The sequence below is a fragment of the Leopardus geoffroyi genome, chromosome C3 (assembly GCF_018350155.1).
Source record: "Leopardus geoffroyi isolate Oge1 chromosome C3, O.geoffroyi_Oge1_pat1.0, whole genome shotgun sequence".
NCBI lineage: Eukaryota > Metazoa > Chordata > Mammalia > Carnivora > Felidae > Leopardus > Leopardus geoffroyi.
Window position 1 is genome coordinate 150,567,550 of NC_059338.1, and position 23,198 is coordinate 150,590,747.

Below are 23,198 nucleotides of genomic sequence, written 5' to 3' on the forward strand. Positions count from 1 at the left end.
CTGACCCTTAAATGGAACCTGATATATATTCCAAACCAATGAATCAAATAATTTTGTTTAAAAACAAAAAAAAAAAAAAGGTCTGAGAAGTCTATCTTAGCTCAGCCTCTGAGATCCAAGGTAAACCATGTGTTCAAACAGTACTTGGCCACATCCTGTCTCTCCCACATGAATCTCATATGTTTTTTTTTTTTCATTTTTATCTCATTCACACAAATATTTCAATGAATGCTCTACTGCCCAAAACATAAGAACAAAAACTGAGATGGAAACGGTCGACTTATTATATCCAAAATTAAGAGTATGATACTGTGTATTTAACAGGCACAGATTTAAACTCATGCTTCTAAACTTAAGTTTCTAAAGCATTAATTGTTTTTTTAAAAGCGTGAACTGATAGGTACTGGGTTAAAAGGATGAATAAATTATACACTCTGACGTTATGATTTTTAGTGTCGCCTGAAGAGAGGTTTGTAAATAAATAACTATAATGTAATCTGAAATGTACTAGCATAAAGAAAATCCTTTGGAAAGTAAAGAGCTTAAGTATTAAACATATAAAAGCAGTTATTCATTTTCTTAATTATGTTCTAAACTTTGAACCAACCGTGACAAATAGTTTTTCAAAGAAGATATTTTTGCGAGAAACTTAACAAGTGACATCTCACAGTGTTTTTTTCCTAAAATAGAACAGTTACATCCCCTGGGGCCTAACTCCATGCACCACTGACCACACACTTGAATGGCCTTTAATACCCTTGAAAGAGCAATGTGTCACTTTAACTCACACCGAGCTGCTTCTCTACAGAGAATCCGGATCGCCATGTACTAATACTCAAATAATATTGAAATACTTAAATAATATTGGAATCATAAAAGCATAGGATTTTAGTGCTGAAAGGGACTTCAGATGTCTTCTAATCTATAACCATTTATGTGAAAAGAATTCCTTCCAGTACTCCTACTACCTGAAATCATGCAGCGAGCGCAGAGTTTATGGAGAAGGGCAATTTAATCAAACCAAATACGCTCCAGTCTTCTTCTTAAGGAAGCGCGAAAGTCCGGGTCCTCCCCAGGCACTCTTTGGCTTTTTAGTCTTGCAGAAACAGATCAGACCCTGGACATGCAATGAACCCGTCGCCCATCCCTGCGCCACAAGCAGTGCTCCACTCACGTGAAGGAGGGCCCAGCGTGTCCCCTTTACAACCTGTTTTCCTTATTCGAAAAGCAGAAAGCCGTTGAACGTACCTCTTCCCTGAAATCCATGTGCCAGGGCACCGCAAAGGATGTCGTCTGAAAAGACAGAAAAATGGTAAGCCATCAAGCACCGCGTCGAGTGTTAAGCGTGCAGACTGCTGATAAAGTGTAAGCAATTATGCAGCGGATCCTAGGGGCCAGCTGTGTTTACAGCCACCTGTAAGGGACAAGAACTCCCCGGGTGCAGTGAAGACAGAGGAAGGAAGCGAAAAATAAAGTGTTAACCCCTCCCTATGCTGTGAAGCACAGACATACTGCCAGGGTTTGGTCTGACCCACTCCACCAAGCATTCAGACAGGATCTATGATAGGATCAATCTCCCCTCTGCAGCGTTCGCTCATTCCCAGAGTTCGTTTTGAAACCTGAGTTTGCAACTGGGAAAGACCCTTCAAAGGAGTAATTAAAAGTTGCCTTTCATTCGGTTATCTCTTGAAAAAAGGTTGACTAATCTTTCTCTTTCTAATTAAACAGCTACATGCATGAATAATCCTCTCTGGAACTTACAATTTTATTCACAAACAGTATGATGTAAGGAAACAAGCTGTTTATCAGAGTGAATAATATTAAGATAAATCGATGTATGAAATATCTGGCACAGTTTCATTTTCTGGTTATTATAATACCTAAATTGTGAGCACAGATTTAAGTATAAATGCATATGTGGGTTTTTTTTTAAACGATTTTAGAGAATTTTATTTTAGTTATGTGGTCAACTTAATAAAACTGAGGGCCGTCATAGAAAACTGATGCCCTGACACAACGAAAAAATTGCAGCACCAAAATACAATAGAGCTTAGGTAAATGAGACTTCAAAGTAAAGTGCATGGTGAATTCCGCATTAGAAGACTGGGCTCCTCAAAATTATTCCTCCTCTGAATCCTTGAAACATTAACCTGTTTTTTCCCTCTTTGTCATTTTCTGTTGTACTAGATGATAAACACTTGATCAAGTAAGTGTGGGTGAACCGGAACAAGAAGTTCACTGATGCTCTCACTGGATGATTCCTACTGCCTCTGAAAGAAAAGAGGCTGACCATTTTCAACAGTTAACTGAACAGGCAGCATAATGTACTGAGTATTTTCCCTCAGTACATTTTGCGGGTTGCGGGCCTGGATCCACTTTATTGGCACGCATCAGCAAGCTGATGATAAGAAGGCTAGGTAACAACAAGTCATTTGCAAAGGAAAGGCAATTGGGTACTAAAAATTACAATTTGATGATATAAGTTACTAAATGCTTGGATCTCCGTGAGAAATTGGTTGTTAGCCTTAACGATTATTTTTCAACATTGCTCTTAAAAACTGTGCTTGAAGAAACTATAAATATCTTTTTATCTCCAACACTGACAGAAAGTTATTCCTTTACCATAAAAGTAGAATTTCAATATTTATTGATTATATAAAAACCCGGTATCTCCAAGACCAATTTCTGCTACTGAAAAGCTACTCGAGAAATAGATGGGCTATTTAGCCATGTGTCTAAATGTAATCTCATAGTTAGTTTCATATGCTGAATATTACAGTTCATATAAGACATCATTATTAATAATATGGAGCACTGTGCCTACATCGCTACACTGTGCCTACATCACTTTTAACATTTTCCTTCTTTTTACTGAAACTTCTATTACGTTTATCAAAGTTAACTTAGGTCGTAACATCAGATGTTTCTTCCAGAAAAAATTATGAGATTTAAAACAACTTAATTAGTAGGTAACAATAAATATCATAGCTATAATAAAACTGTTTTCAGTGACCATAAATTTAAAAATTGGAGTAAAATCTGTTCAGTTCTTTCGTCTCAAATATTTTGAGCCTTTTTTTCTATAAACTTTTATGTCAGAACAGCTTTACATTTACATAAATATTGTGAAAATGGCAAGGTGAGTCCCATACACCCCACGCTCTTTTTTCCCTATTATTAACATCTTGCATTAGACACTGCCTTATATTTCTTCACCACATCTCAGGTTCCTCTTGGCTGTGACTGTTTCTCAGACCTTGTTTTTTTTTTTTTTTTAAATGACTTTGGCAGTTTTGAGGAGTACTAGTCAGTGATTTGTAGAGTGTACTTCCATTGGGATTATTCTGATGTTTTTCTCATGATTATACTAGAGCTAAGAGATCTGGGGAGGATGCCACAGAGATAAATGCCATTTCACCACCATATGACAGGTTCACACTGTCAACAGGACTTCTCACTGGGGAGGTTGACCTTGACCTCCCGGCTGGGAGAGTGTCAGGTTTCCCCACCGGTAAGTTACTCTTTTTCCCCCTCTCTCCACACTTTACTCTTTGGCTGGAAGTCACTATAAGCAGCTTCTACTTAAGAAGTGGAGAGGTATGTTTTCCTTCCTTGAGGGTGAAGTGTCTACATGAATTATATGAAATTACTCTGGATAAAAGATATGCCTCTTCCTCCCCCATTTATTTATTTCCAGCAAGGAAGTACACGTGCACATGATAACCCATGTTGTAAGGGTACACCATAGTAATATTTATCCTAAGGGTGCACCACAGTAATATTTATCCAGGCAAAATTAGACTAAACCTCCACCTGTTCCTCCAAGTGAAAGCAAACATATAACTCTACCTGATCCCTTTAGCTTCTTCCCTTTTATATAAAACCAACCTATGATGTCAGAAATAAATTATATTTAGTTGGGGGCAGCCTTCATCAAATAGCAAATATATCCATAATAAAGTATCTGACTTAGTAACAAATAGAAATAGGTTTGAAAAATGAAACACCACAGCAAAAGAATATCTTTTAGATGAACACTATCATTTGGGTGAAAGTGATACTGATAACTCGTAGTTCTCTACAGATACAATAAAAGATGTCAAGGCTGTAAATAACTCTAAGCTACCATATGCAAATACTTGTGGAAGGTTGAATGATTGACCCAGATTCTCTATCTTTCCTGGCATCCTCTTCCATGCCATATATTTATCATGGAGAGCGTGGCTTGTCCATACATTGACTCTGGACTTGACCATGTGACTTGCTCCTGCCAATAGTGAAGTGACCATATATTGGTTTCTTTAATGGCCTCACATGTTCCCACCTGCTCTCTGGTCTTTCTTGCATGAGAAGAGCCTTCTCAAGAAGCCGCCCTCCACTTAGCCCGGCCCCGAAATGACATACATAAAGGAAAACTTTCCTAAATGGCCCACAGAACATAGGGTGAAGCAGAGACACCCTCACGCCCTACCTAAATAGACTTACTGACAGCCAACCTGCAGACTCTGGAATAAAAAAGGCTTGGTATTTGTAAGAGTTAACTTTATGTGTCAAATTGACTACGGTATAGTCCTCAGTTAGTCAACCAAAATCTGATCTAGGTTATGCCATGAAAAACTTTGTACATGTGGATAATATCTATAATCGACTTACTTTAATTATAGGAAATTATCCTCATAAATGCATCAGCCTTATCCAATAAGTCAGAGGGCCTTAAAAGCAAATGCTGAGGATTCTCTGAAGAAAGAAATCGGCCTGAAGACGGCACTATCAACTTCTGCCTGAGAGTTCCAGCCTGCCAGGCTGATGTAAAGCTTTCAGACTTGCCAGCCACCAAGTCATGTCGCCAATTCCTTAAAATCTCTCTCTTCACACGTGTGTGTGTATGTGTGTGTGTGTGGCTCCATATGCATACATAAATATTTATATTTATGTGTATGTATATATGTTTGTGTACATACATACATAGGGGTTCTGTTTGTCTGGAGAATCCTAACTGACAGATTCTGGAACCAAGAGTGGTTTTAGAGGAATAGAACCTTTAAGGAGAAGTTGTGTGAATTGGTACTGGAGTTTCCAGAATTGTTCTCTCTTCTGATTAGATTTAAAGGCACCAGTGACTCTATTTCCAGTATGAAAGACAACACTAGTACAGCTACAGAAATATATAAAGTATCAGCACTGGATACGCCTATGCAAAATGATTTCTTTTTTCAATTTCTACAGACAGAATTCTGAGGAATGTGTGTTGAGATAGATGTTAAGGATGTAGGATGGGGGGCGCCTGGGTGACTCAGTCGGTGAAGCATCCAACTCTTGATTTCGGCTCAGGTCACGATCTCACAGTTCGTGAGTTCCAACCCTGCATCGGGCCCTGCGCTGACAAGCACGGAGCCTACTTGGGAGTCTCTCTCTCCCTCTCTCTCTGCCCCTGCCTGCTCGCACTCTGTCTATATCAAAAATAAATAAACACACACACACACATAAGGAATATGGGATAATGGTGGAAGGCACATAAAGTTGAATTAGGCCAAATTTACTGACATGGCCCCACGAAACAGAGATTCTGGATTTAATGGTTTACCTTGTGGGATTAGCAGGGCTCTACCAGTTTGTTTGGCGGATTGGCTAAAACATGGACTGGAAGATGGCCCACGACACTAGAGTTGGAAATGTGGTTGAATGTAGAGGAAGGGATTCAAAGGTTTAGGGGGATTGGGGTGCCAGAGTGGGCAAGCTGCTCACCCACACCTCTTACCATGACTGTGAGACAGGAATTGGCTGTAGGAAACCAACACTGCCGAAGAGTTCTGTGGTCACCTCTGTAGGTTAGCAGCTACAGTGAAAAGTGCTGCTGCTGAACTGGAGCCTTAAATGCAGGGGACTAATTGGATCCTGGGGTGGCAGGGGCCACGTGGCAACACTTACGTACCAAAGGTAAAGTGGGTATGGTTACCAGAATGGGCATCAGAGCCTTCTAAGCAGTAATCAGAATAGCCTGACTCTCAGAAACCTATCACCTCGGCAAGCCGATTACGTGTTCCTAAAGTTGAAATAGATGGGAGGCCTATTTATTTTTTAACTGGAATTTAAAAAGCAGAATTTTAGGTCCAGGGCACAATCTAACCTGATTCACCAAAACAGTCATGGACCTTCAATCAATTCCCAGGCTTGAGCCACTTTATAGGCCCAGAACCCCAGTGAAGAAGGGGAGGCCAGATACCTTTGAAAAGGGGGCCTGGTTCACCTTTTTCACAGCTTTCCTCAAAAGCACATACGTCTTTTACCAGGATAACTGTTCATTGAAGAATGGGAAATAATCAGACTTTTCAAGGACTACTTGATACCAACTCTTAACTGATGTGACACTTAATTCCAGGAGATCCCAAACCAAAACAGTTACCTCAGTTAGTGTGGGGAGCTTATGAAGGTTAGGTGGTAAGTGGAATTATAGCTCAGGCCCATCTCACAGTGAGTTCTGGGACTCCTGAACCCATCCCGTGGTTACTGCCAGAGCCTCAGAATACACAATTTAAGTAGACCTACTTAGCAACTGGTAGAATACCTACATTGTTTCTTATTCTGGGGAGTGAGGGCTATGATGATAGAACAGGCCAAGTGGAAGCCTCTGGAACTGTCTCTGCCAAGACAAATAGGAAAACATTACTGCATTTCTGCAAGGATTACAGATATTAATGCTACCATCAAGAAGTCCAAGAATATAGAGGTAGTGATTCCCGGTACATTCCCACTCAATTCACCTATTTGGCTAGTCCAGAAAAATAAATGGTCTTGAAAATGACAGTGGAATGTCAGAAGTTTAACCAGGTGACGAGTCCAACTGAGCTGTGGTACCAGGTATGGTTCTTTTCTTGAGCAAATTAACACAACCTCTGGTACCTGCTCTGCAGCTAATGATCTGGCAGATGCTTTTCTCCTCAATACTTGTCCATAAGCTCACCAGAAGGAGTCTGCTTACCAGAAATATAGCTTCACTGTCCTACCTCAGGGTATATCAACCTCCAGCAATGTTATAATTTAGACTACAAAGATCTTTACCACCTCTCCTTTCCACAAGACATCACACTGGTCCTTTGCTTTGATGACATTAGGCTAATTTGACCTCGTGAGCAGATCAGCACCTACTGTAGACTTATGGGTAAGATATATGTGTCAGATGGTGGGACATAAATCCACCAAAAATTTGTGGATGATCTATCTCGGTGAAACTTATAGAGGTCCGGTGGTATGGGTGATGTTGAGCTATCCCTTCTAAGGCGAAGGGTAAGTTGGTGTATACGGCCCCTCCTCCAGCCAAATAAGAGGCAGAATGCCTAAAGGGACTCTTTGAATCTTGCAGGCAGCAGTCATCATCTAAGTAAGCTACTCCTGTCAATTTACTGAGTGACCTGAGAAGCTGCTAATTTCAAGTGAGTCCAAGGAAAAGAAAAGGCTCTGCAACATGTCAGGCTGCTGTGTGAGCTTCTCTGCACTTAGGCCATACGCTCCAGCACATCCAAGGTGCCTGGAGTGTCAGTGGCAGATAAGGATGGTGTTTGCAGTCTTTGGCAGGTTCCTATAGGTGAATTTCAGCCCGGGCTCTAAGTATATATATATATACATACGTGTGTGTGTGTATGTGTGTGTGTGTGTGTGTGTGTGTGTGTGTGTGTATAGGCTCTCTACACATATAGTTGGATCTGAGCAGTCTCTGAAGGCACAAGTAAGTTGCATGGAGAAGCAGTTCAAATTCCAATGGCCCCCCACTCCTGGCCCCACATGACTTCTCTCTCCCAGCCTATATGTATGGCCTCATGTGGAGGTCTTCACAATCAGATGACGGAGGAAGGGAAAAGTCAGGCCTGGGTTACAGATATTCTGCACATTGTATAGGCATCACCTAAAGTTGGATGGCTTTAGCACTAAAGCCTCTTTCTACAACACTCCTGAAGTGCAATGGCAAAGAGAAATCTTCCCAGTTATCAGAATGTTAAGCAGTGCGCCCGTTTGTTCATTTTACTTGGGAGGACAAATGGACACAGTTATGAGCGTAGACGGATTCATGGACTATGGCCGATAGTTTGGATGGATAGTCAGGGAGTTAGAAAAAACGTGACTGGACAAATTAGTGACAAGGAAGTCTGGAGAAGATTTTCCAGTCTCTGAAGTGGAAAAAAAACCCATAAAGATGGTTGTATCCCGTATGAATGCTCACTAAAGGGTGAAGTAAGTGAAGGAAGATTTTAATAACCAAGTGAATAGGATGGTCCGTTCTGTGAATACCAGTCAGCCTTTTCCCCCATCTACTTCTGCACTCACTGCCCAGTGGACAGATGAGCAAAGTGGCATCTGTAGCAGAGATAGAGGATATTTATGGGTCAGCAACATGGATACCCACTCACCAAGGTCAACCTGGCTACAGTCACTGCTCAATACCTAATCTTCCAACAACAGAGATCAACGCTCAGTCTGATGTAGCACCATTCCCTGTGATGATTAGCCAGTTACCTGATGACAAGTTGATTACATTGGACTACTTCCATATTAGAAAGGCAAATGTTTTGTTCTTATTGGAGTAAACACTTTGGATACAGACTTGCCTTTCCTGCATGTGATCTTTTTTTTTTAAGTTTATTTTGTTTGTTCTTTATTTTTAAGTTTACTTATTTATTTTGAGAGAGAGTGAGCAGGGGAGGGCAACAGAGAGAGGGAGAGAGAGAATCCCAAGCAGGCTCCTCGCTGTCAGCACAGAGCTCAGTGTGGGGCTTGAACCCACAAACTGTGAGATCATGACCTGAGCTGAAACCAAGAGTCAGACACTTAACTGACTGAGCCACCAAGGTGTCCCTAAGTTTATTTATTTTAAAAGAGAGCAAGCACCAGTAGAGAAGGGGCAGGAAAGAGGGAGACAGAATCCAGAGCAGGCTCTGGGCTCTGGGTTGTCAGCAAGAAGCCTGAACAGGGCTCAAACTCACGATCTGTAAAATCATGACCTGAGCCGAAGTCAGATGCTTAACCAACTGAGCCACCCAAGTGCCCCTCCCGTATGCAATCCTTTTACCAAAACTACCTTCCATGGACTTACATTGTCTTGGTATTCCATACAGCACTGATTCTGATCAAGATACTCACTTAACAGTGACTAAATTTGGGGATAGATCCAAGCTCATGGAATTTACTGTTCCAACCATGTGCCTCACCATATTGAAACAGCAAGCTTTATAGAACAGTGTAATGGACTTTTGAAGACTCAATTACAGTGTCAGCTGGCAATATCTTGCAAGACTGGGGTAAGTCTCTCCCGAAGGCTGTATATATAGCTCTGAACTGGCCTCAACTATATGGTGTTCTTTCTCCCAGAGCAAGGCTGGATGGGTCCAAGATTCAAAACAGGAAATGGAAGAGGTACCACCCACTATTACCCTGAGTGTCCCATTAGCAAAATGTTTACTTCTCATTCCTAAGAACTTCGGCTCCTCTGGTTTAGAGGTGTTTGTTTCAAAGGGAGAAATACTTCTGATTCCAATGAACTGGAAACTAAGATTGCTGCCTAGCCACTCAGGCTCTTCAAGACTGAGTCAACAGGCAAAGAAGGAGTTCCATTACTGGCTGGGATGATTGATCCTGACTTGCAAGGGAAATTGGACTGCTACTCCACAATGAAGATAATAAGAATATGTGTGGAATATAGGAGATACCTTAGGGCTATGTGATTGAAGTCAATGGAAAACTACAAAACAACAACAACAACAACAAACAAAGAAACAAACAAAAAACAAAACACAACCGCTAACGGGTCAGACCCTTTGGAATGAAAATTTGGAGCTCCCTATGAGATGAAGAACCAGGACCAGCTGAGGTGCTTGCTGAGGCAGTGGAATATGCAATGGATAGTGGAAGAAGATAGGTGTAAATTAACAGCTGCAACCACGTTGTTAAGTTGCAGAAAAGAAGACTATAATTGTGTTTCTTCTTTTTTTTCCTTATGTATATGTTTGTATATGTATATATATGTCATATATATATGACATATATAGTATATTATACAATATATAGTATACATTACACATCAATGTGTTTAAATATGCATATATATTATATATGTATATATATCTGCTTATATATGTAATATATATTTATATAATATATATTTAAGATATATATATGTATACCTATGTGTATTAAATGTCTTTGTTTTCTTTCCTCTCATCATTTTCTCATCTAACATATAATTTCTTAATAATATAAAGTTTTGGGGCACCTGGGTGGCTCAGTTGGTTAGGTGTCTGACTTCGGCTCAGGTCATGATCTCACAGTTCATGGGATCGAGCCCCATGTCGGGCTCTGTGCTGACAGCCCAGAGCCTGGAGCCCGCTTTGGATTCTGTGTCTCCTTCTGTCTCTGCCCCTCCCCCACTCTCTCTCTCCCTCTCTGTCTCTCAAAAATAAATAAACATTAAAAATGTTAAAAAATAATATAAACTTTCATATCACAGCAATTAAGTGACAGTTCGAATGTTCTCATATCAAGGAGAAGAGTGAGTATTGCTTGAGGACTCTGCATTCCCTCCAAAGGAAAGGACTAGTGTTTTAGGTTGTGTGAAGGATAGTTGCCTTTTCTTGGTTGGAAGGATGACTTTATGGCCTCTATTTGGAGGCTAAGTAGGTTAAGGAGGGGTGTTTGGGTGCCAAGGTGATAAGGAGTGGACTGTGATGGTTAGCCTTTATATGTGAACTTGACCATATCGGTTACTTAATCTAGAACCCAGTTATTCAATCAAACATTAATGTGGGCATTGCCGTGGAGGTATTGCGTAGATATGGCTAACATCTGCAATCACTTTGACTAATTAAGTGAGATTAGTCGAGATAATGTGGGTGAGCCTCGCGCAAACGATTGAAAGGCCTTACTGACAGGCAAACTCAGATGTTTCTCTGATAAAGAACTCCAGCTTCAAGACTACGGCACCAATTCCTCCTGCCTGATCATTTCCAGGCTTCTAGCCTATCCTTCAGATTTCAGACTTGCCAGCTCAAAGTAATGTGAGCCAATTCCTTGAAGTTATTCTCAGTGTCTGTATCCAGATAGACAGGTGTGGAACTGGTTCTGTTGTCTAGAGAATCCCCAATGATACAATAGTGAATGCCAGTGAAATTTATGCTGTCACCCTGCAGAACTATTGTCACAATACCTGATTAAAAGAGCATGTTTCTAGGTGTTTCAGAAAGTTCAAGGGCGCCTGGGTGTCTCAGTCGGTTAAGCGTCGGACTTCGGCTCAGGTCATGATCTCGAGGTCCGTGAGTTTGAGCCCCGCATCGGGCTCTGTGCTGACAGCTCAGGGCTTGGAGCCTGCCTCACATTCTGTGTATCCCTCTCTCTCTCTCTGCCCCTCCCCCACTCATGCACTGTCTCTCTCACTCTCCTTCAAAATAAGTAAACATTAAAACAACTTTTTTAAAGTCCATTAAACACAACTGATCAGTGCCAACAATTTCAATAACATGAGTTTTAAAATATATTCTACTTTAGTAATTTCAGATTTATACTATAAAAAAACTATGAGAAAAATATTTCATTTTGCAGTTGGTTCATTAACAAGATAACAGTATCTTAACTGGAAATTTCAAACTTAACCTTTTTCTCAGAAAACAAAAATGTCTTTTTTTTCCCCTAGAGACACATTCATCATCTCCATACTATTTTTCCTATTCACATCTGAAATTTCTAAGGCTTTGCTTGTATAATTGTCTTAAATAAATTGATCTATATTAAGACATAATGCAAGAACAAATGTGCAATTTCCAAATGTTCTCGTCTCTTTATCCCTCATATCCAGGGATAAAGAAAAAAATTATATATTGATTTATCAGTATCTAGTATAGTTGTACTAGGAAGAAACAAAGCTTTTATGGAAATTAGTTTTCTTTAAATATGGTTATTAGGAAATTCCATCACTTAAAATATGAAGATGAGACTATCAATGCATAAATGGCTTGAGTGATTAATGATAAAATTAATGATGTTAAAATTACAGTGTCACAATATATAAATGTGACCTACTTCATTCTTGATCCATTTAGAACCCTCATGACCAGCTTAGTGGTAAGCCGTACTGCATGGAAAAGCCCTAGCCTAAGGAAACCAATTTCTACTATTATCACATAAGTGACCCAACAACTAGTGATGAAAGTGAGGTCTCTGCCCAAGAGAAGAGAAAGCGGGGATAAATACTTCTTAAGCGATTATAGTGTCCTACTTATATGGCATATGGATCAACAGACTTGGCTTCTGTCCAGAGGTCTGGCCTCCTGTGGTTAAATCTGATACCCAGAAATTAACAGGAACTATATTGTCTTCAATTATGCTGAGAAAAGCACCAATCCGTATTGCTTAAAACTCATTTTCATAACCAAAACGAAATTAGACAAATACAGCCAAATTCATGCATGTTGCATATAAAATTTCAAAATGCTTCATTGGGCATAAGGCTGCTAAAACAAAAAGAACGTATCTCTACAACGCCACCCAGAGAAAAATGCTGACACGGAGAACCTCGGAGGTAGTCATATAGAATAGACTAGAAAGCATGAGTACAAAAATATTTGGACTTAAATTACTTAGGTAATTTCCAGAATGCTTTACTTAGTGTGTGTAAAAAAAGCCTTTATAATACCGCGCGTACGATGGCAGTTCAGTCTACCGATGGGAAAAATGTTATCTATTTATAGAAAATTTGCCCAAGGCAAAATTATGAAATATGCAAAATTTATCTTCCATATATTTGTGTGTTCCAAACTCGGTATATACCCAGTATACACCGTCTCCACATGCTTCCACATCTAAACAGGGTGCCTGACTGCAAATTATTCATTGTTCCCCCTCAAAATGGATTAAAATGATAGGATTGAAAATGACAGTTGCAGTCACTTGGGTTTCATTTTTAGTGAACGTTTTGTTCATTTAGGAGCGTGTACCTTGAGGCAGCCATTTCTGCAGCTTTTAATCTTTTTTTTCCAGTTGAAGTATAATTTACATAAAATATCCTATTACTTTCAGGTGTACATGATAATGATTTGATACATTTTTAAAAATTTTTTAATGTTTATTTATTTTTGAGAGAGAGAGAGAGAGACAGAGTGAGAGCAAGGGAGGTGCAGGGAGGGAGGGAGACACAGAAATCCGAAGTAGGCTCCAGGCTCTGAGCTGTCAGCACAGAGCCCGATGTGGGGCTCACGAACTCAGGGACCACGAGATTATGACCTAAGCTGAAGTCAGACGCTCAACAGACTGAGCCACCCAGGCTCCCCATGATTTGATATCATACTACCTTAAATTTTTATACATTACGAAATGATCTTCTATCTATAGTTATCATCTATGATAGTCTAGTTATCATCTATAACCCTACATAGTCATTACAATATTGTTGACTCTATTTCCTATGCTGTACATTATATGCCCATGACTTATTTATTTAATAGTTATTTATTTATTTGTCACTTAATTATTTAATAGTTGAAAGTTTGTACCTTTTAATCCCCTTCACCTATTTGCACACCAACCCTATACACCCTGGTAACCAACAGTTTCCTGTATTTGTGAGTCTGTGTTTCTGTTTTGTTCTTTTAGAATCCACATATGAGTGAAATCATATGGTATTTGTCTTTGTCTGACTTATTTCACTTAGCATAATATGTTGTAGATGTATCTATGTTGTTGCAAATGGTAAGATTTCATTCTTTGTTATGGCTGACTAGTAGTCTACATACATGCATACATACATATACATGTATATCACATATGTATCACATATATGTGTATATCACACACATGACATTAGGGTTGAAAAGATGTTTGATGTTATTTCAATCTCGTTCAATTTATTGAGACTTACTTGTTTTGTGGCCTAACATGTGATCTATCCTGAAGAATGTTCCACGTGCACTTGAAAATCATGTGTATTCTAACAGGTTTTGGGTGAAATGTTCTGTATATATCTTTTAAGTCCATCTGGTCTAATATGTCATATAAGGCTGATGTTTCCTTACTGTTTTTCTGTCCGGATGATCTATCCATTGATCTAAGTGGGGTGTTACTGTCCCTCACTGTTTTTGTAGTACTATCAATTTCTCCCTTTATGTCTGTTAATATTTGCTTTAGATATTTAGGTGCTCTTATGTTGGGCTCATAAATATTTACAAATGTTATATCCTCTTCTGGATTGCCCATTTTATCATTATATAATGCATTTCTTTGTCTTTTATTACAGTCTTTGTTTTAAAGTCTATTCTGTCTGATATAAGTATTGCTACTCCAACTTTTGTTTTATTTCCATTTACATGAAATATCTTTTTTTCCATCCCTTTACTTTCCAGTCTGTATATGTCTTTAGATCTGAAGTGAGTTTCTAGTAGACATGGGTCTTGTTTTTTGGTTTATTTTCCTTCATTCATTTTTTATTATTTTACTGAAAACTTTCTCAATGGAAATCATATTGAAAGGATTTTAAAATCTTCTGCTAAATCAAATCTGTCATTCTAATAGGTACATTTCTTTACAATACTATTTGTTAAACTCTGGCCGACCAGTAATTTTCTCCATAGTAAAGACTTAAGGAATTCTATGCAGATTGTACATCTAGAGAACAAAATTTTTCCTGAGAGGCTGATAGTTATGATGAAACCAATTATATTAATTAAGTCCTGTGTACCAAGAGCCTGATATTTTTTATTAGGAGAAAAAATAACGTCATCTCTGGAAGCTTTAAGGGCTTAATTATTGTTATTTTCTTTTCAAAGGCAAAGAGAACAATCATGCCCATCAAAACAGAGTTCTATGCAGAGGGTTTTAGGTTCCTTCTTAAAAAACTAGGCCCAAGAAGTAAAACTCTCTAGAGCTGGCATTTATTAAAAATTAGCAGTTAGTACAGTTACCTTGGAAATAAAGTAAATACAGAAGTTACCAAAACTTCTGCCTTTACATTTTCCACTGTGCTTATGTTATGATTGTTGTTCCGGGAATTCTAATGTAGGAGAAAGTTTAGATCTCCAATATTAGATTTTGCTAAGTATTGTCCAATTACAACAAATGACAGTTTTCATCTGATTGCCTACCAGCACTCAGAGAAAAGTCCCAAAGCAATGCAAAATGTTGATATATCATCAGGTTTCTTTATAGTTATACATATTCTGAAATATTTCCCTGTCATTCTCATGTTTATGCTTGGAGAGAACTCAAAGACAATTTTGTTGTTATTGTTTTCAACTTGTACTACCAACATTAAAGGTTGGTAGCAAGTAAGTGTTGTAAATCCTTCAAGATTCTCATGGAAGTGTGAGCCCAGTATAAAAGCATACTCATGGAATATCTACACTATATATGATGTCCGGTTTTTTTAACTTTCATGTTTGTCCATTCCAGTTTTTTGAACAGAACCAAATTAAGTCAAAAACTAAGACAAATAAATAATGACTTTCTAATGATATCTTTATAAATTAGGATTGTCTTTTTTTTTTTTTGGTATTTTCTTTTTTCTTTTTTTTTTAATATATGAAATTTATTGTCAAATTGGTTTCCATACAACACCCGGTGCTCATCCCAAAAGATGCCCTCTTCAATGCCCATCACCTACCCGCCCCTCCCTCCCACCCCCATCAACCCTCAGTTTGTTCTCAGTTTTTAAGAGTCTCTTATGCTTTGGCTCTCTCCCACTCTAACCTCTTTTTTTTTTTTTTTTCCTTCCCCTCCCCCATGGGTTTCTGTTACGTTTCTCAGAATCCACATAAGAGTGAAAACATATGGTATCTGTCTGTCTAGTATTGTCTTCTTTAATCCATTTAGCCATCCTATATCTTTTGACTGGAACATTTAGTCCATTTATATTTAAAGCCATTATTAATACATATGTACTTACTGCTATTTGTTCCATTTGTTATTTGTTTTCTGTTTGTTTTGGTAGCTCTTCTCTACTCCCTTTTTCTTCTGTTATCTCTTCCATTGTGGTTTGATGGTCTTTTTTTTATTATTGTTATCATTGGGTTCCTTTCTTTCTATTTTATGTATCTATTATAGATTTTTATTTTGTGGTTACCATGAGGTTAATAGATACATTGACATATATATGGTAGTCTATTTTAAGTTCATATTTGCTTAAGTTTAAATACATTCAAAAAGCACTGCATTTTTATCACCCCTACGTTTTTAGGTGTTTGACATCACATTTACATCTTCTTATTTTATGTGTCCCTTAACTACTTATTATAGTTGATTTTACTATTTTTTTTGTCTCTTAACACTCATACTAGTTTTTAAGTGGCCTTTACTATATATTTGCCTTTGCCAGGGAGATTTTTTTCTTTTATATGTTTTCATATTTCTAGTTTCAGGAGTGATCAATTCTGTCAGTTTTCACTTGTCTGGGAGACTCTTTATCTATTTTTCAATTCTGAATAACCTTGCCCGGCAGAGTATTCTTGCTTGTAAGTTTTCCCCTTTCAGCACTTTGAATACATCCCTCTGGCTTGCAAAATTTCTGCTGAAAAGTCACCTGATATTCCTTGAGAGTTTTCCTCGTACATGACTATGTCTTTTCTCTTGCTGTTTTTAACATTCTCTATCTTTACTGCTATTCTAATTATAATATGTCTTCATGTGAATCTCTTTGGTTTTATCTTGTTGGGACTCTCTGTGATTTCTAGACCTGGATGTCTGTTTCCTTCCCCAGGTTAGAGAAGTTTTCAGCTATTATTTCTTCAAATAAGTTTTCTGTCCCTTCCTCTCTCTTGTTTGCTTTTGGGACCAGTTTTGGGTGGATGCTACTATTTAAACAAAAAATTTTTTTTTCTGTTCTGATTGGGTGATTTCCACTATTTTGTCTTCCAAATGCCTGGACCAGTCTCCTATATGCTCTACTCTGATGTTGATTCCTTGTAGTGCATTTTTCACCCTGATTTGTATTCTTCAGCCCTGATTTGTTCTTTCTTATATTTTTAACCTCTTTGTTGAAGTTCTCAGTGTGTTCCTTCATTCTTTTCCTAAGTTTGGTGACCTTGTATATGGCCATTATTTTCAACTCCTTATCAGGTAAATTACTTATCTCCATTTCATTAGTTGTTTTTTTTTTTTTTCCCCATTGTTGTTGTTGTTGTTGTTGTTGTTTTTCTAGACTTTTATCTTATTAGTTTATTTGGAACATATTCCTTTGTTGCCACATTTTTTTTGACCCTCTTATTTGTTTTTATGAATTAGGCAGAACAGCTACCTCTCTTACTATTGAAAGAGGACCTTGTATAGGAGTGTGTGCTGTGTAGACTATGTGTGCCTGGTATCTCTGGTGGGCTAGCTGGAAGTGGAGTGGGTGCAGGCTGGAAGGCCACTCTTGTGGGATGGCTAGAGCTGGAGCAGGCATGCACTGTAATGGGTACTGGGATGTGCTCTGGGCCCACCTTGGTGGGGTAGTTGGATTGGGTGCAGACTGTAGGGGACATCAGGAATACGCCATGTTGAAATGCCCTAGTGGGATGGTTAAAGCTAAAGCAGTCACAGTCATGGGGTTCCTGAGGCAGGCTGCACCAGGGTCACGTAGGTGGGACAGCGGGGGTGAGTGCAGGATAGAATGAGTTCTGGAGCACACTGTGCCACGGCCTTCTTGGTGAGATATCTGGAGCTGGGGTGGATGTAAGCAGGGAAGGCCGTTGGTATGCCATGCCAGGGCCACCTCGGTTGGGGGGGGCAGCGGATCTGGGAGTAGGCCAAGAGCCTGGGGCACACTGGGGTGGCTCTATGAAGCCAGCTAGAGTGCTGGGACCCTACTCCTGCCTGCACTATCAAAACGGAGGGGGAGGACATAAACAATGGTACTCACTGGTGCCTTCAATCCTGGAGAGAGTTCTAGCAGTTCTCTGGTTGGTGGATGCTCTACAGTTAGTAAATAGATCTCCTCTACTTGCTGTCCAGTTGCCCTTTAAACCACTGTTTTTTCATGGTACCCCAAAGCAGGTGAGTCTACGTGCAGGCTACTTGGTGATATCCCTCCCTACTGCAGGTTGCTGCATTGGGGGTGATGTTCCTCTCATCACGGAGTCTCTATCTCTCCCACTCTTTTCGGTGTGGCCTTTGGGTCTTTTGTTGTGCAGAAGCTGTGCAGTTCTTCAGAAGGAATTGTTCTCTATATAGGTGTAGATTCACTGTGTCCATGAGAGGAGGTGAGCTCAGGACCTTTGTATGCCACCATCTTGGACTACCCCTTCTTTCATTTTTCTATATTGCCTAGGATCCTGGTTGGTTACTTCAAAAAAAAAAAAATGGCAAGACAATAATGGTTTAAACAGGATAGCAGTTTGTTTGTCTCTCCTGTAAGGTCTAAGCTCAATAATCAAGAGGTGATCTCAAAGCATCTGAAATCCATTCTTCTTCCATCTTATTTCTCTTGCAGTCCTCACATGGGTGGTCTGAAAGAATCCACCTTTTGTTTCTTTGTCCAAATTTGTTCCAGGGCAGAAAATGAGAGGTGAACACATCAAGTCCATTCACATTTCATTCTTCACGTCATAAGATAACCACATTGAGACTAGCCACATTGAGACCGTGGGATGCAGTATTTAAGTGGCAGCCCTGTGACAGGCCACCATGTGTACCACAGAGGACAAGAGAGGCCAGCAGTAGACCAGGCCACATCTAATGTGAGAACTTCCTTTTCCCAGTGTGGCTCCTGTCACTTTTAACATTCACCTTCATGCCTTTAGAAAGGATGTTCCTTTTAAGAACATTTTTATATGCTCAGAGACGATTGAGGAATTTTTATTTATTTTTTAGTATTTTAAAATTATTTTCCCCCAAGTATTGTATCAGTTTTGGCCAGTTATGCTAACTCCGCTTGTTTGCAAAGTTGTCAAGAATTTTTGAAATCTCTGAGGGAACTTTCCAAATTGAGTTTTTTTTTAAAAAGTGAAATAATTCCAATCCGCCATTGATGTTTTGGAAATTTATGTGGACTCAAAATTTCCACATTGATTTTACAACTCTTATATGCATATGCAGTCAGTTATGTCAATTCCTTAAGTGATTTTGATTTTTATGCTAAACTCATTTTCAGCCAATCTATTTAGTTAGGTCTTTTTATACTTTTCAGCAAATATTTATTTTAAATTATGCAATTTTGGTAATACGCCTTTATTTATTTTTTATTTTTTTTAACGTTTCTTTATTTTTGAGACAGAGAGAGACAGAGTATGAACGGGGGAGAGTCAGAGAGAGAGAGGGAGACACAGAATCTGAAACAGGCTCCAGGCTCTGAGCTGTCAGCACAGAGCCCGACGTGGGGCTCGAACTCACGAACCGTGAGATCATGACCTGAGCCGAAGTCGGACGCTTAACCGACTGAGCCACCCAGGCACCCCCGTAATACGCATTTAAAAAGGGAAGTCTTGGGGCGCCTAGGTGGCTCAGTCGGTTAAGCGTCTGACTTTGGCTCAGGTCATGATCTCATGGTTCATGGGTTCGAGCCCCACCTCGGGCTCTGTGCTGACAGCTCATAGCCCGAAGCCTGCTTCAGATTCTGTGTCTCCCCCTCTCTCTGCCCCTCTGCTGCTTGCACTCTGTCTTTCTCTCTCTTAAAGATAAATAAACATTTTTTAAAAACTTAAAAAAATAATTAAAAAATAAAAAAGGAAGTCTTCTTGACATTTGATACTCACTTAGAGGAAAAGAAGAAATTCTGGAAATTCATGAACACATTGCCGGACAAGCACTGCAAGTTAGTGAATTAGAAATACAGCAAATAATATGTTGAAAGAGACATGTGTGCTTATAGAAGTCTTCTGAAAAGCTGAAGAATGCCCTATTTTGCACAAAGTATGCCTCCTCTGTGTTCTTGTGTGGAGTTTAAAAAAGCCCAACAAATAAAAACAGAGTGAAATTGTGGTTACCAGTGGCTGGGGAATGGGGGAAATAGGATAGGTATTGATTCAGGGTATCAATTTCCAATAAGTAGGTAAATAAGTCCGGAAGTATTTACTAATACTATACAGTATAGTAAATATAGACGACAATATTGCATTACAAGAAAAAGATAATTAGGCAAAGTGATAGAGGTGCTAACTAATGTGACAATGACAATCATATTGCAGTGTATAAATATAACAGTTAATATGTTTACAACTTAAACTTACAAAATTTTGTGTCAAATATATTTCAATAAAAAATCATGTAAAAATTATCTCCTCCTCCAAATCCAGAAAATGGATAAAATTCTTGAAATTATGTACAAATTTGTAAAACCTTCCCATTGTGCACAGAATATTGTGGATATCAATATTCATATTGCTGACACTTTGCTAACACATTGCTAACATATTGCTAATGCATGTGTAAAGGACACAGGAAAAATGACCATGTACACGGTCATGTACATACATACATAGGTATGTAACTTACAAGAGAAGGTGAAAATGAAGAGAGTTACAGGGTAAGGTAATGTTCTTTTTAAACCCTTGGGGAAACACTGATATATGTGTTTATTTATAAAACTGATTAAAATGAAGCCCTGGGATACACAGAGGCAGGGAGACACAAGTATCCAATTTGATGAAGGTTCAGAAAGAAGACAAGTGCAGTGTGGAAAATATCAGAAAGCACTCAGGAAGCACGCTATATGACCATGGTACTTACTAAATAATGTACTCAAATGGTCCAATTCTCAATATCCTATCCAGTCCAATGAGGAAAGTAATCGCTGTCCTTCTCAGGGATGATATCAGTTCAACTGAAATAGAATCTGTGTAAGTATTTTCAAAAACTTAAGAATTATTATAAATAAGTCGGTCATGAGCATTATTACTGCTGCAAGGAAAGCTCAGGAAGATGATAAAGGAAAACATTTTCTTAATGTTTGTTCATTTTTTGAGAGAGACAGAGCACGAGGGGGTGAGAGGCAGAGAGAGAGAGGGAGGCACAGAATCCGAAGCAGGCTCCAGGACTAAGCGGTCAGCACAGAGCCTGATGAGGGGCTCGAACTCACAAGCGGCGAGATCATGACCTGAACCGAAGTCGGACGCTTTGACCGACTGAGCCGCTCAGCCTTGATATAGGAAAATATTGTACCCGTTCTAAGACATGTAGACACTCAAAACTCAATAGAAGAATAAGGCTAAATTTTTACTAATCGGGAGTTTTGTTTTAAATATGAAGTGAAGGATGTATATGATCTCCATAGGTATAGTAATTTAAAATTCTAATTATTGATCGTGCTACAAGAAGGCTTGGTCAATAAGCCTATCCTGGTTCCCTTTAAATTGGGACACTATCCCTGCATACGTGCCCCACCGCCGGCAATTAAACCCAAACATCTCCGTTTCCATGTACTGTTCTGTACTGTTTGCACTTACCTTTGGTTGATCACAATCATGACTACAGTTATGATTCTTTATGTCAAATACCACCTTCCCTTTAGTCCTCTGATTTAGTCATTCACGTCTCCTTCCTTTGGCTCCACAACCAGTCATATGTGTTTCACGCAAAAACTCTTGACTCTGTAAGGTTCTGGGCTCTGTCACCTAGGCTGTGCTGTGACCAATTCATTCGCCCAGGATCCACCAGGCCAGCCAGGGGAGGCCACCCTGCCCGCCCGTGCTTGAAATGGGTCTGACAACATCAAAGAGACAAGGCTCCCTGCCCACGGAGTCAGCCAGAGACACAGCACATTTTATCGCCAGCAGGCAATGCATCTCAGACATGGTTTTGTATTGTTTATTTATTATTTATTTATTTATTGAAGTTCAAATTATATTCTGTTTTCAATATGAAATTTATCATCCAATTGGTTTCCAGACAACACCCAGTACTCATTGCAACAGATGCCCTGCTCCGTGCCCATCACCCACCCTCCCTCCCTCTCACCCCCCATCGACCCTCAGTTTGTTCTCAGTTTTTAAGAGTCTCTTATGGTTTGCCTCCCTCCCTCTCTAACTTTTTTTTCCCTTCCCCTCCTCCATGGTCTTCTGTTAAGTTTCTATCACGTCACACCAGTCGGAGTGGCTAAAATGAACAAATCAGGAGACTATAAGTGCTGGCAAGGAGGTGGAGAAATGGGAACCCTCTTGCACTGTTGGTGGGAATGCAAACTGGTGCAGCCACTCTGGAAAACAGAGTGGAGGTTCCTCAAAACGTTAAAAATAGATCTACCCTATGACCCAGCAATAGCACTGCTAGGAATTTACCCAAGGGATACAGGGGTGCTGATGCATAGGGGCACTTGTACCCCAATGTTTACAGCAGCACTTTCAACAATAGCCAAATTATGGAAAGAGCCTAAATGTCCATCAACTGATGAATGGATAAAAAAATTGTGGTTTATATACACAATGGAATACTACGTAGCAATGAGAAACAATGAAATCTGGCCTTTTGTAGCAACATGGATGGAACTGGAGAGTGTTATGCTAAGTGAAATAAGTCATACAGAGAAAGGCAGATACCATATGTTTTCACTCTTATGTGGATCATGATTTTGTTTTAAAACACATCACTTTGCCCTACATTTTGAAGGATCCTCTACAGTTGAGATCTCCAATAACAAACCAAGCACCAAATCTGGCCTGTCAACAGATTTTGTGTGTTAAATGTTGACTCTGGTAGGACGTTCCCTCTTCACTTAATTGATTACAGGTTGCTTTCATCTAGAATACATGACACATTCATTTGTTAATTTACTTTCCAGAGTCTGAGGCATTTGGGGTGTGACCCTCACCCTTCACAATGAAAACACTTTCATTGTTGTAAAAAAATGTTTCCAACCTAAAACAGTTTTCCACCTGCTACAAGAAAGGAAGAACCAACGAGGGAATTGCATTTACTCATTCAGCCATGGCATGATGTGTTCCATCTAAATGCTATGCAGAAATCCAGTATTAAAAATGTGTAAGTGCTGAGCAGTTCTCGTTGGTATGGGCAGGAGAGTAGGGCCAGCTTCTCTGCTTTGCTTTCTTTCCCACAGAAAATTAGGCCATTTTTCTCAAGCCCTGGATCTCTGCAGGGCAAAGTTTAAGGACCACTGTGGTAGGTGATTCCTACAGTCCTGGCCACCTTTATGACTTGGGTATGTGGTCTGAGACAAGGTGTGAAACAGAGTGGCCAGAAAATCATGACCATCGGTATGCCTTATTGGAGCGATACTGTCATGCAAATGTACCTTACATTACATC

At 39.3% G+C, this 23,198-nt stretch overlaps 1 protein-coding gene across 5 annotated transcripts in view; it reads right to left on the reverse strand.

The window, feature by feature from the left end:
• Positions 1–23,198, reverse strand: part of SNTG1 (syntrophin gamma 1) — an 897,410-nt gene that overhangs the window by 334,712 nt on the left and 539,500 nt on the right. For all 5 annotated transcript variants that reach the window (XM_045455364.1, XM_045455360.1, XM_045455361.1 and 2 more), the window contains one exon: positions 1,249–1,293. In XM_045455364.1, the coding sequence (XP_045311320.1) occupies positions 1,249–1,266 (18 nt within the window). In that variant the 5' untranslated portion in view covers positions 1,267–1,293. The remainder of the gene's footprint in view (positions 1–1,248; positions 1,294–23,198) is intronic.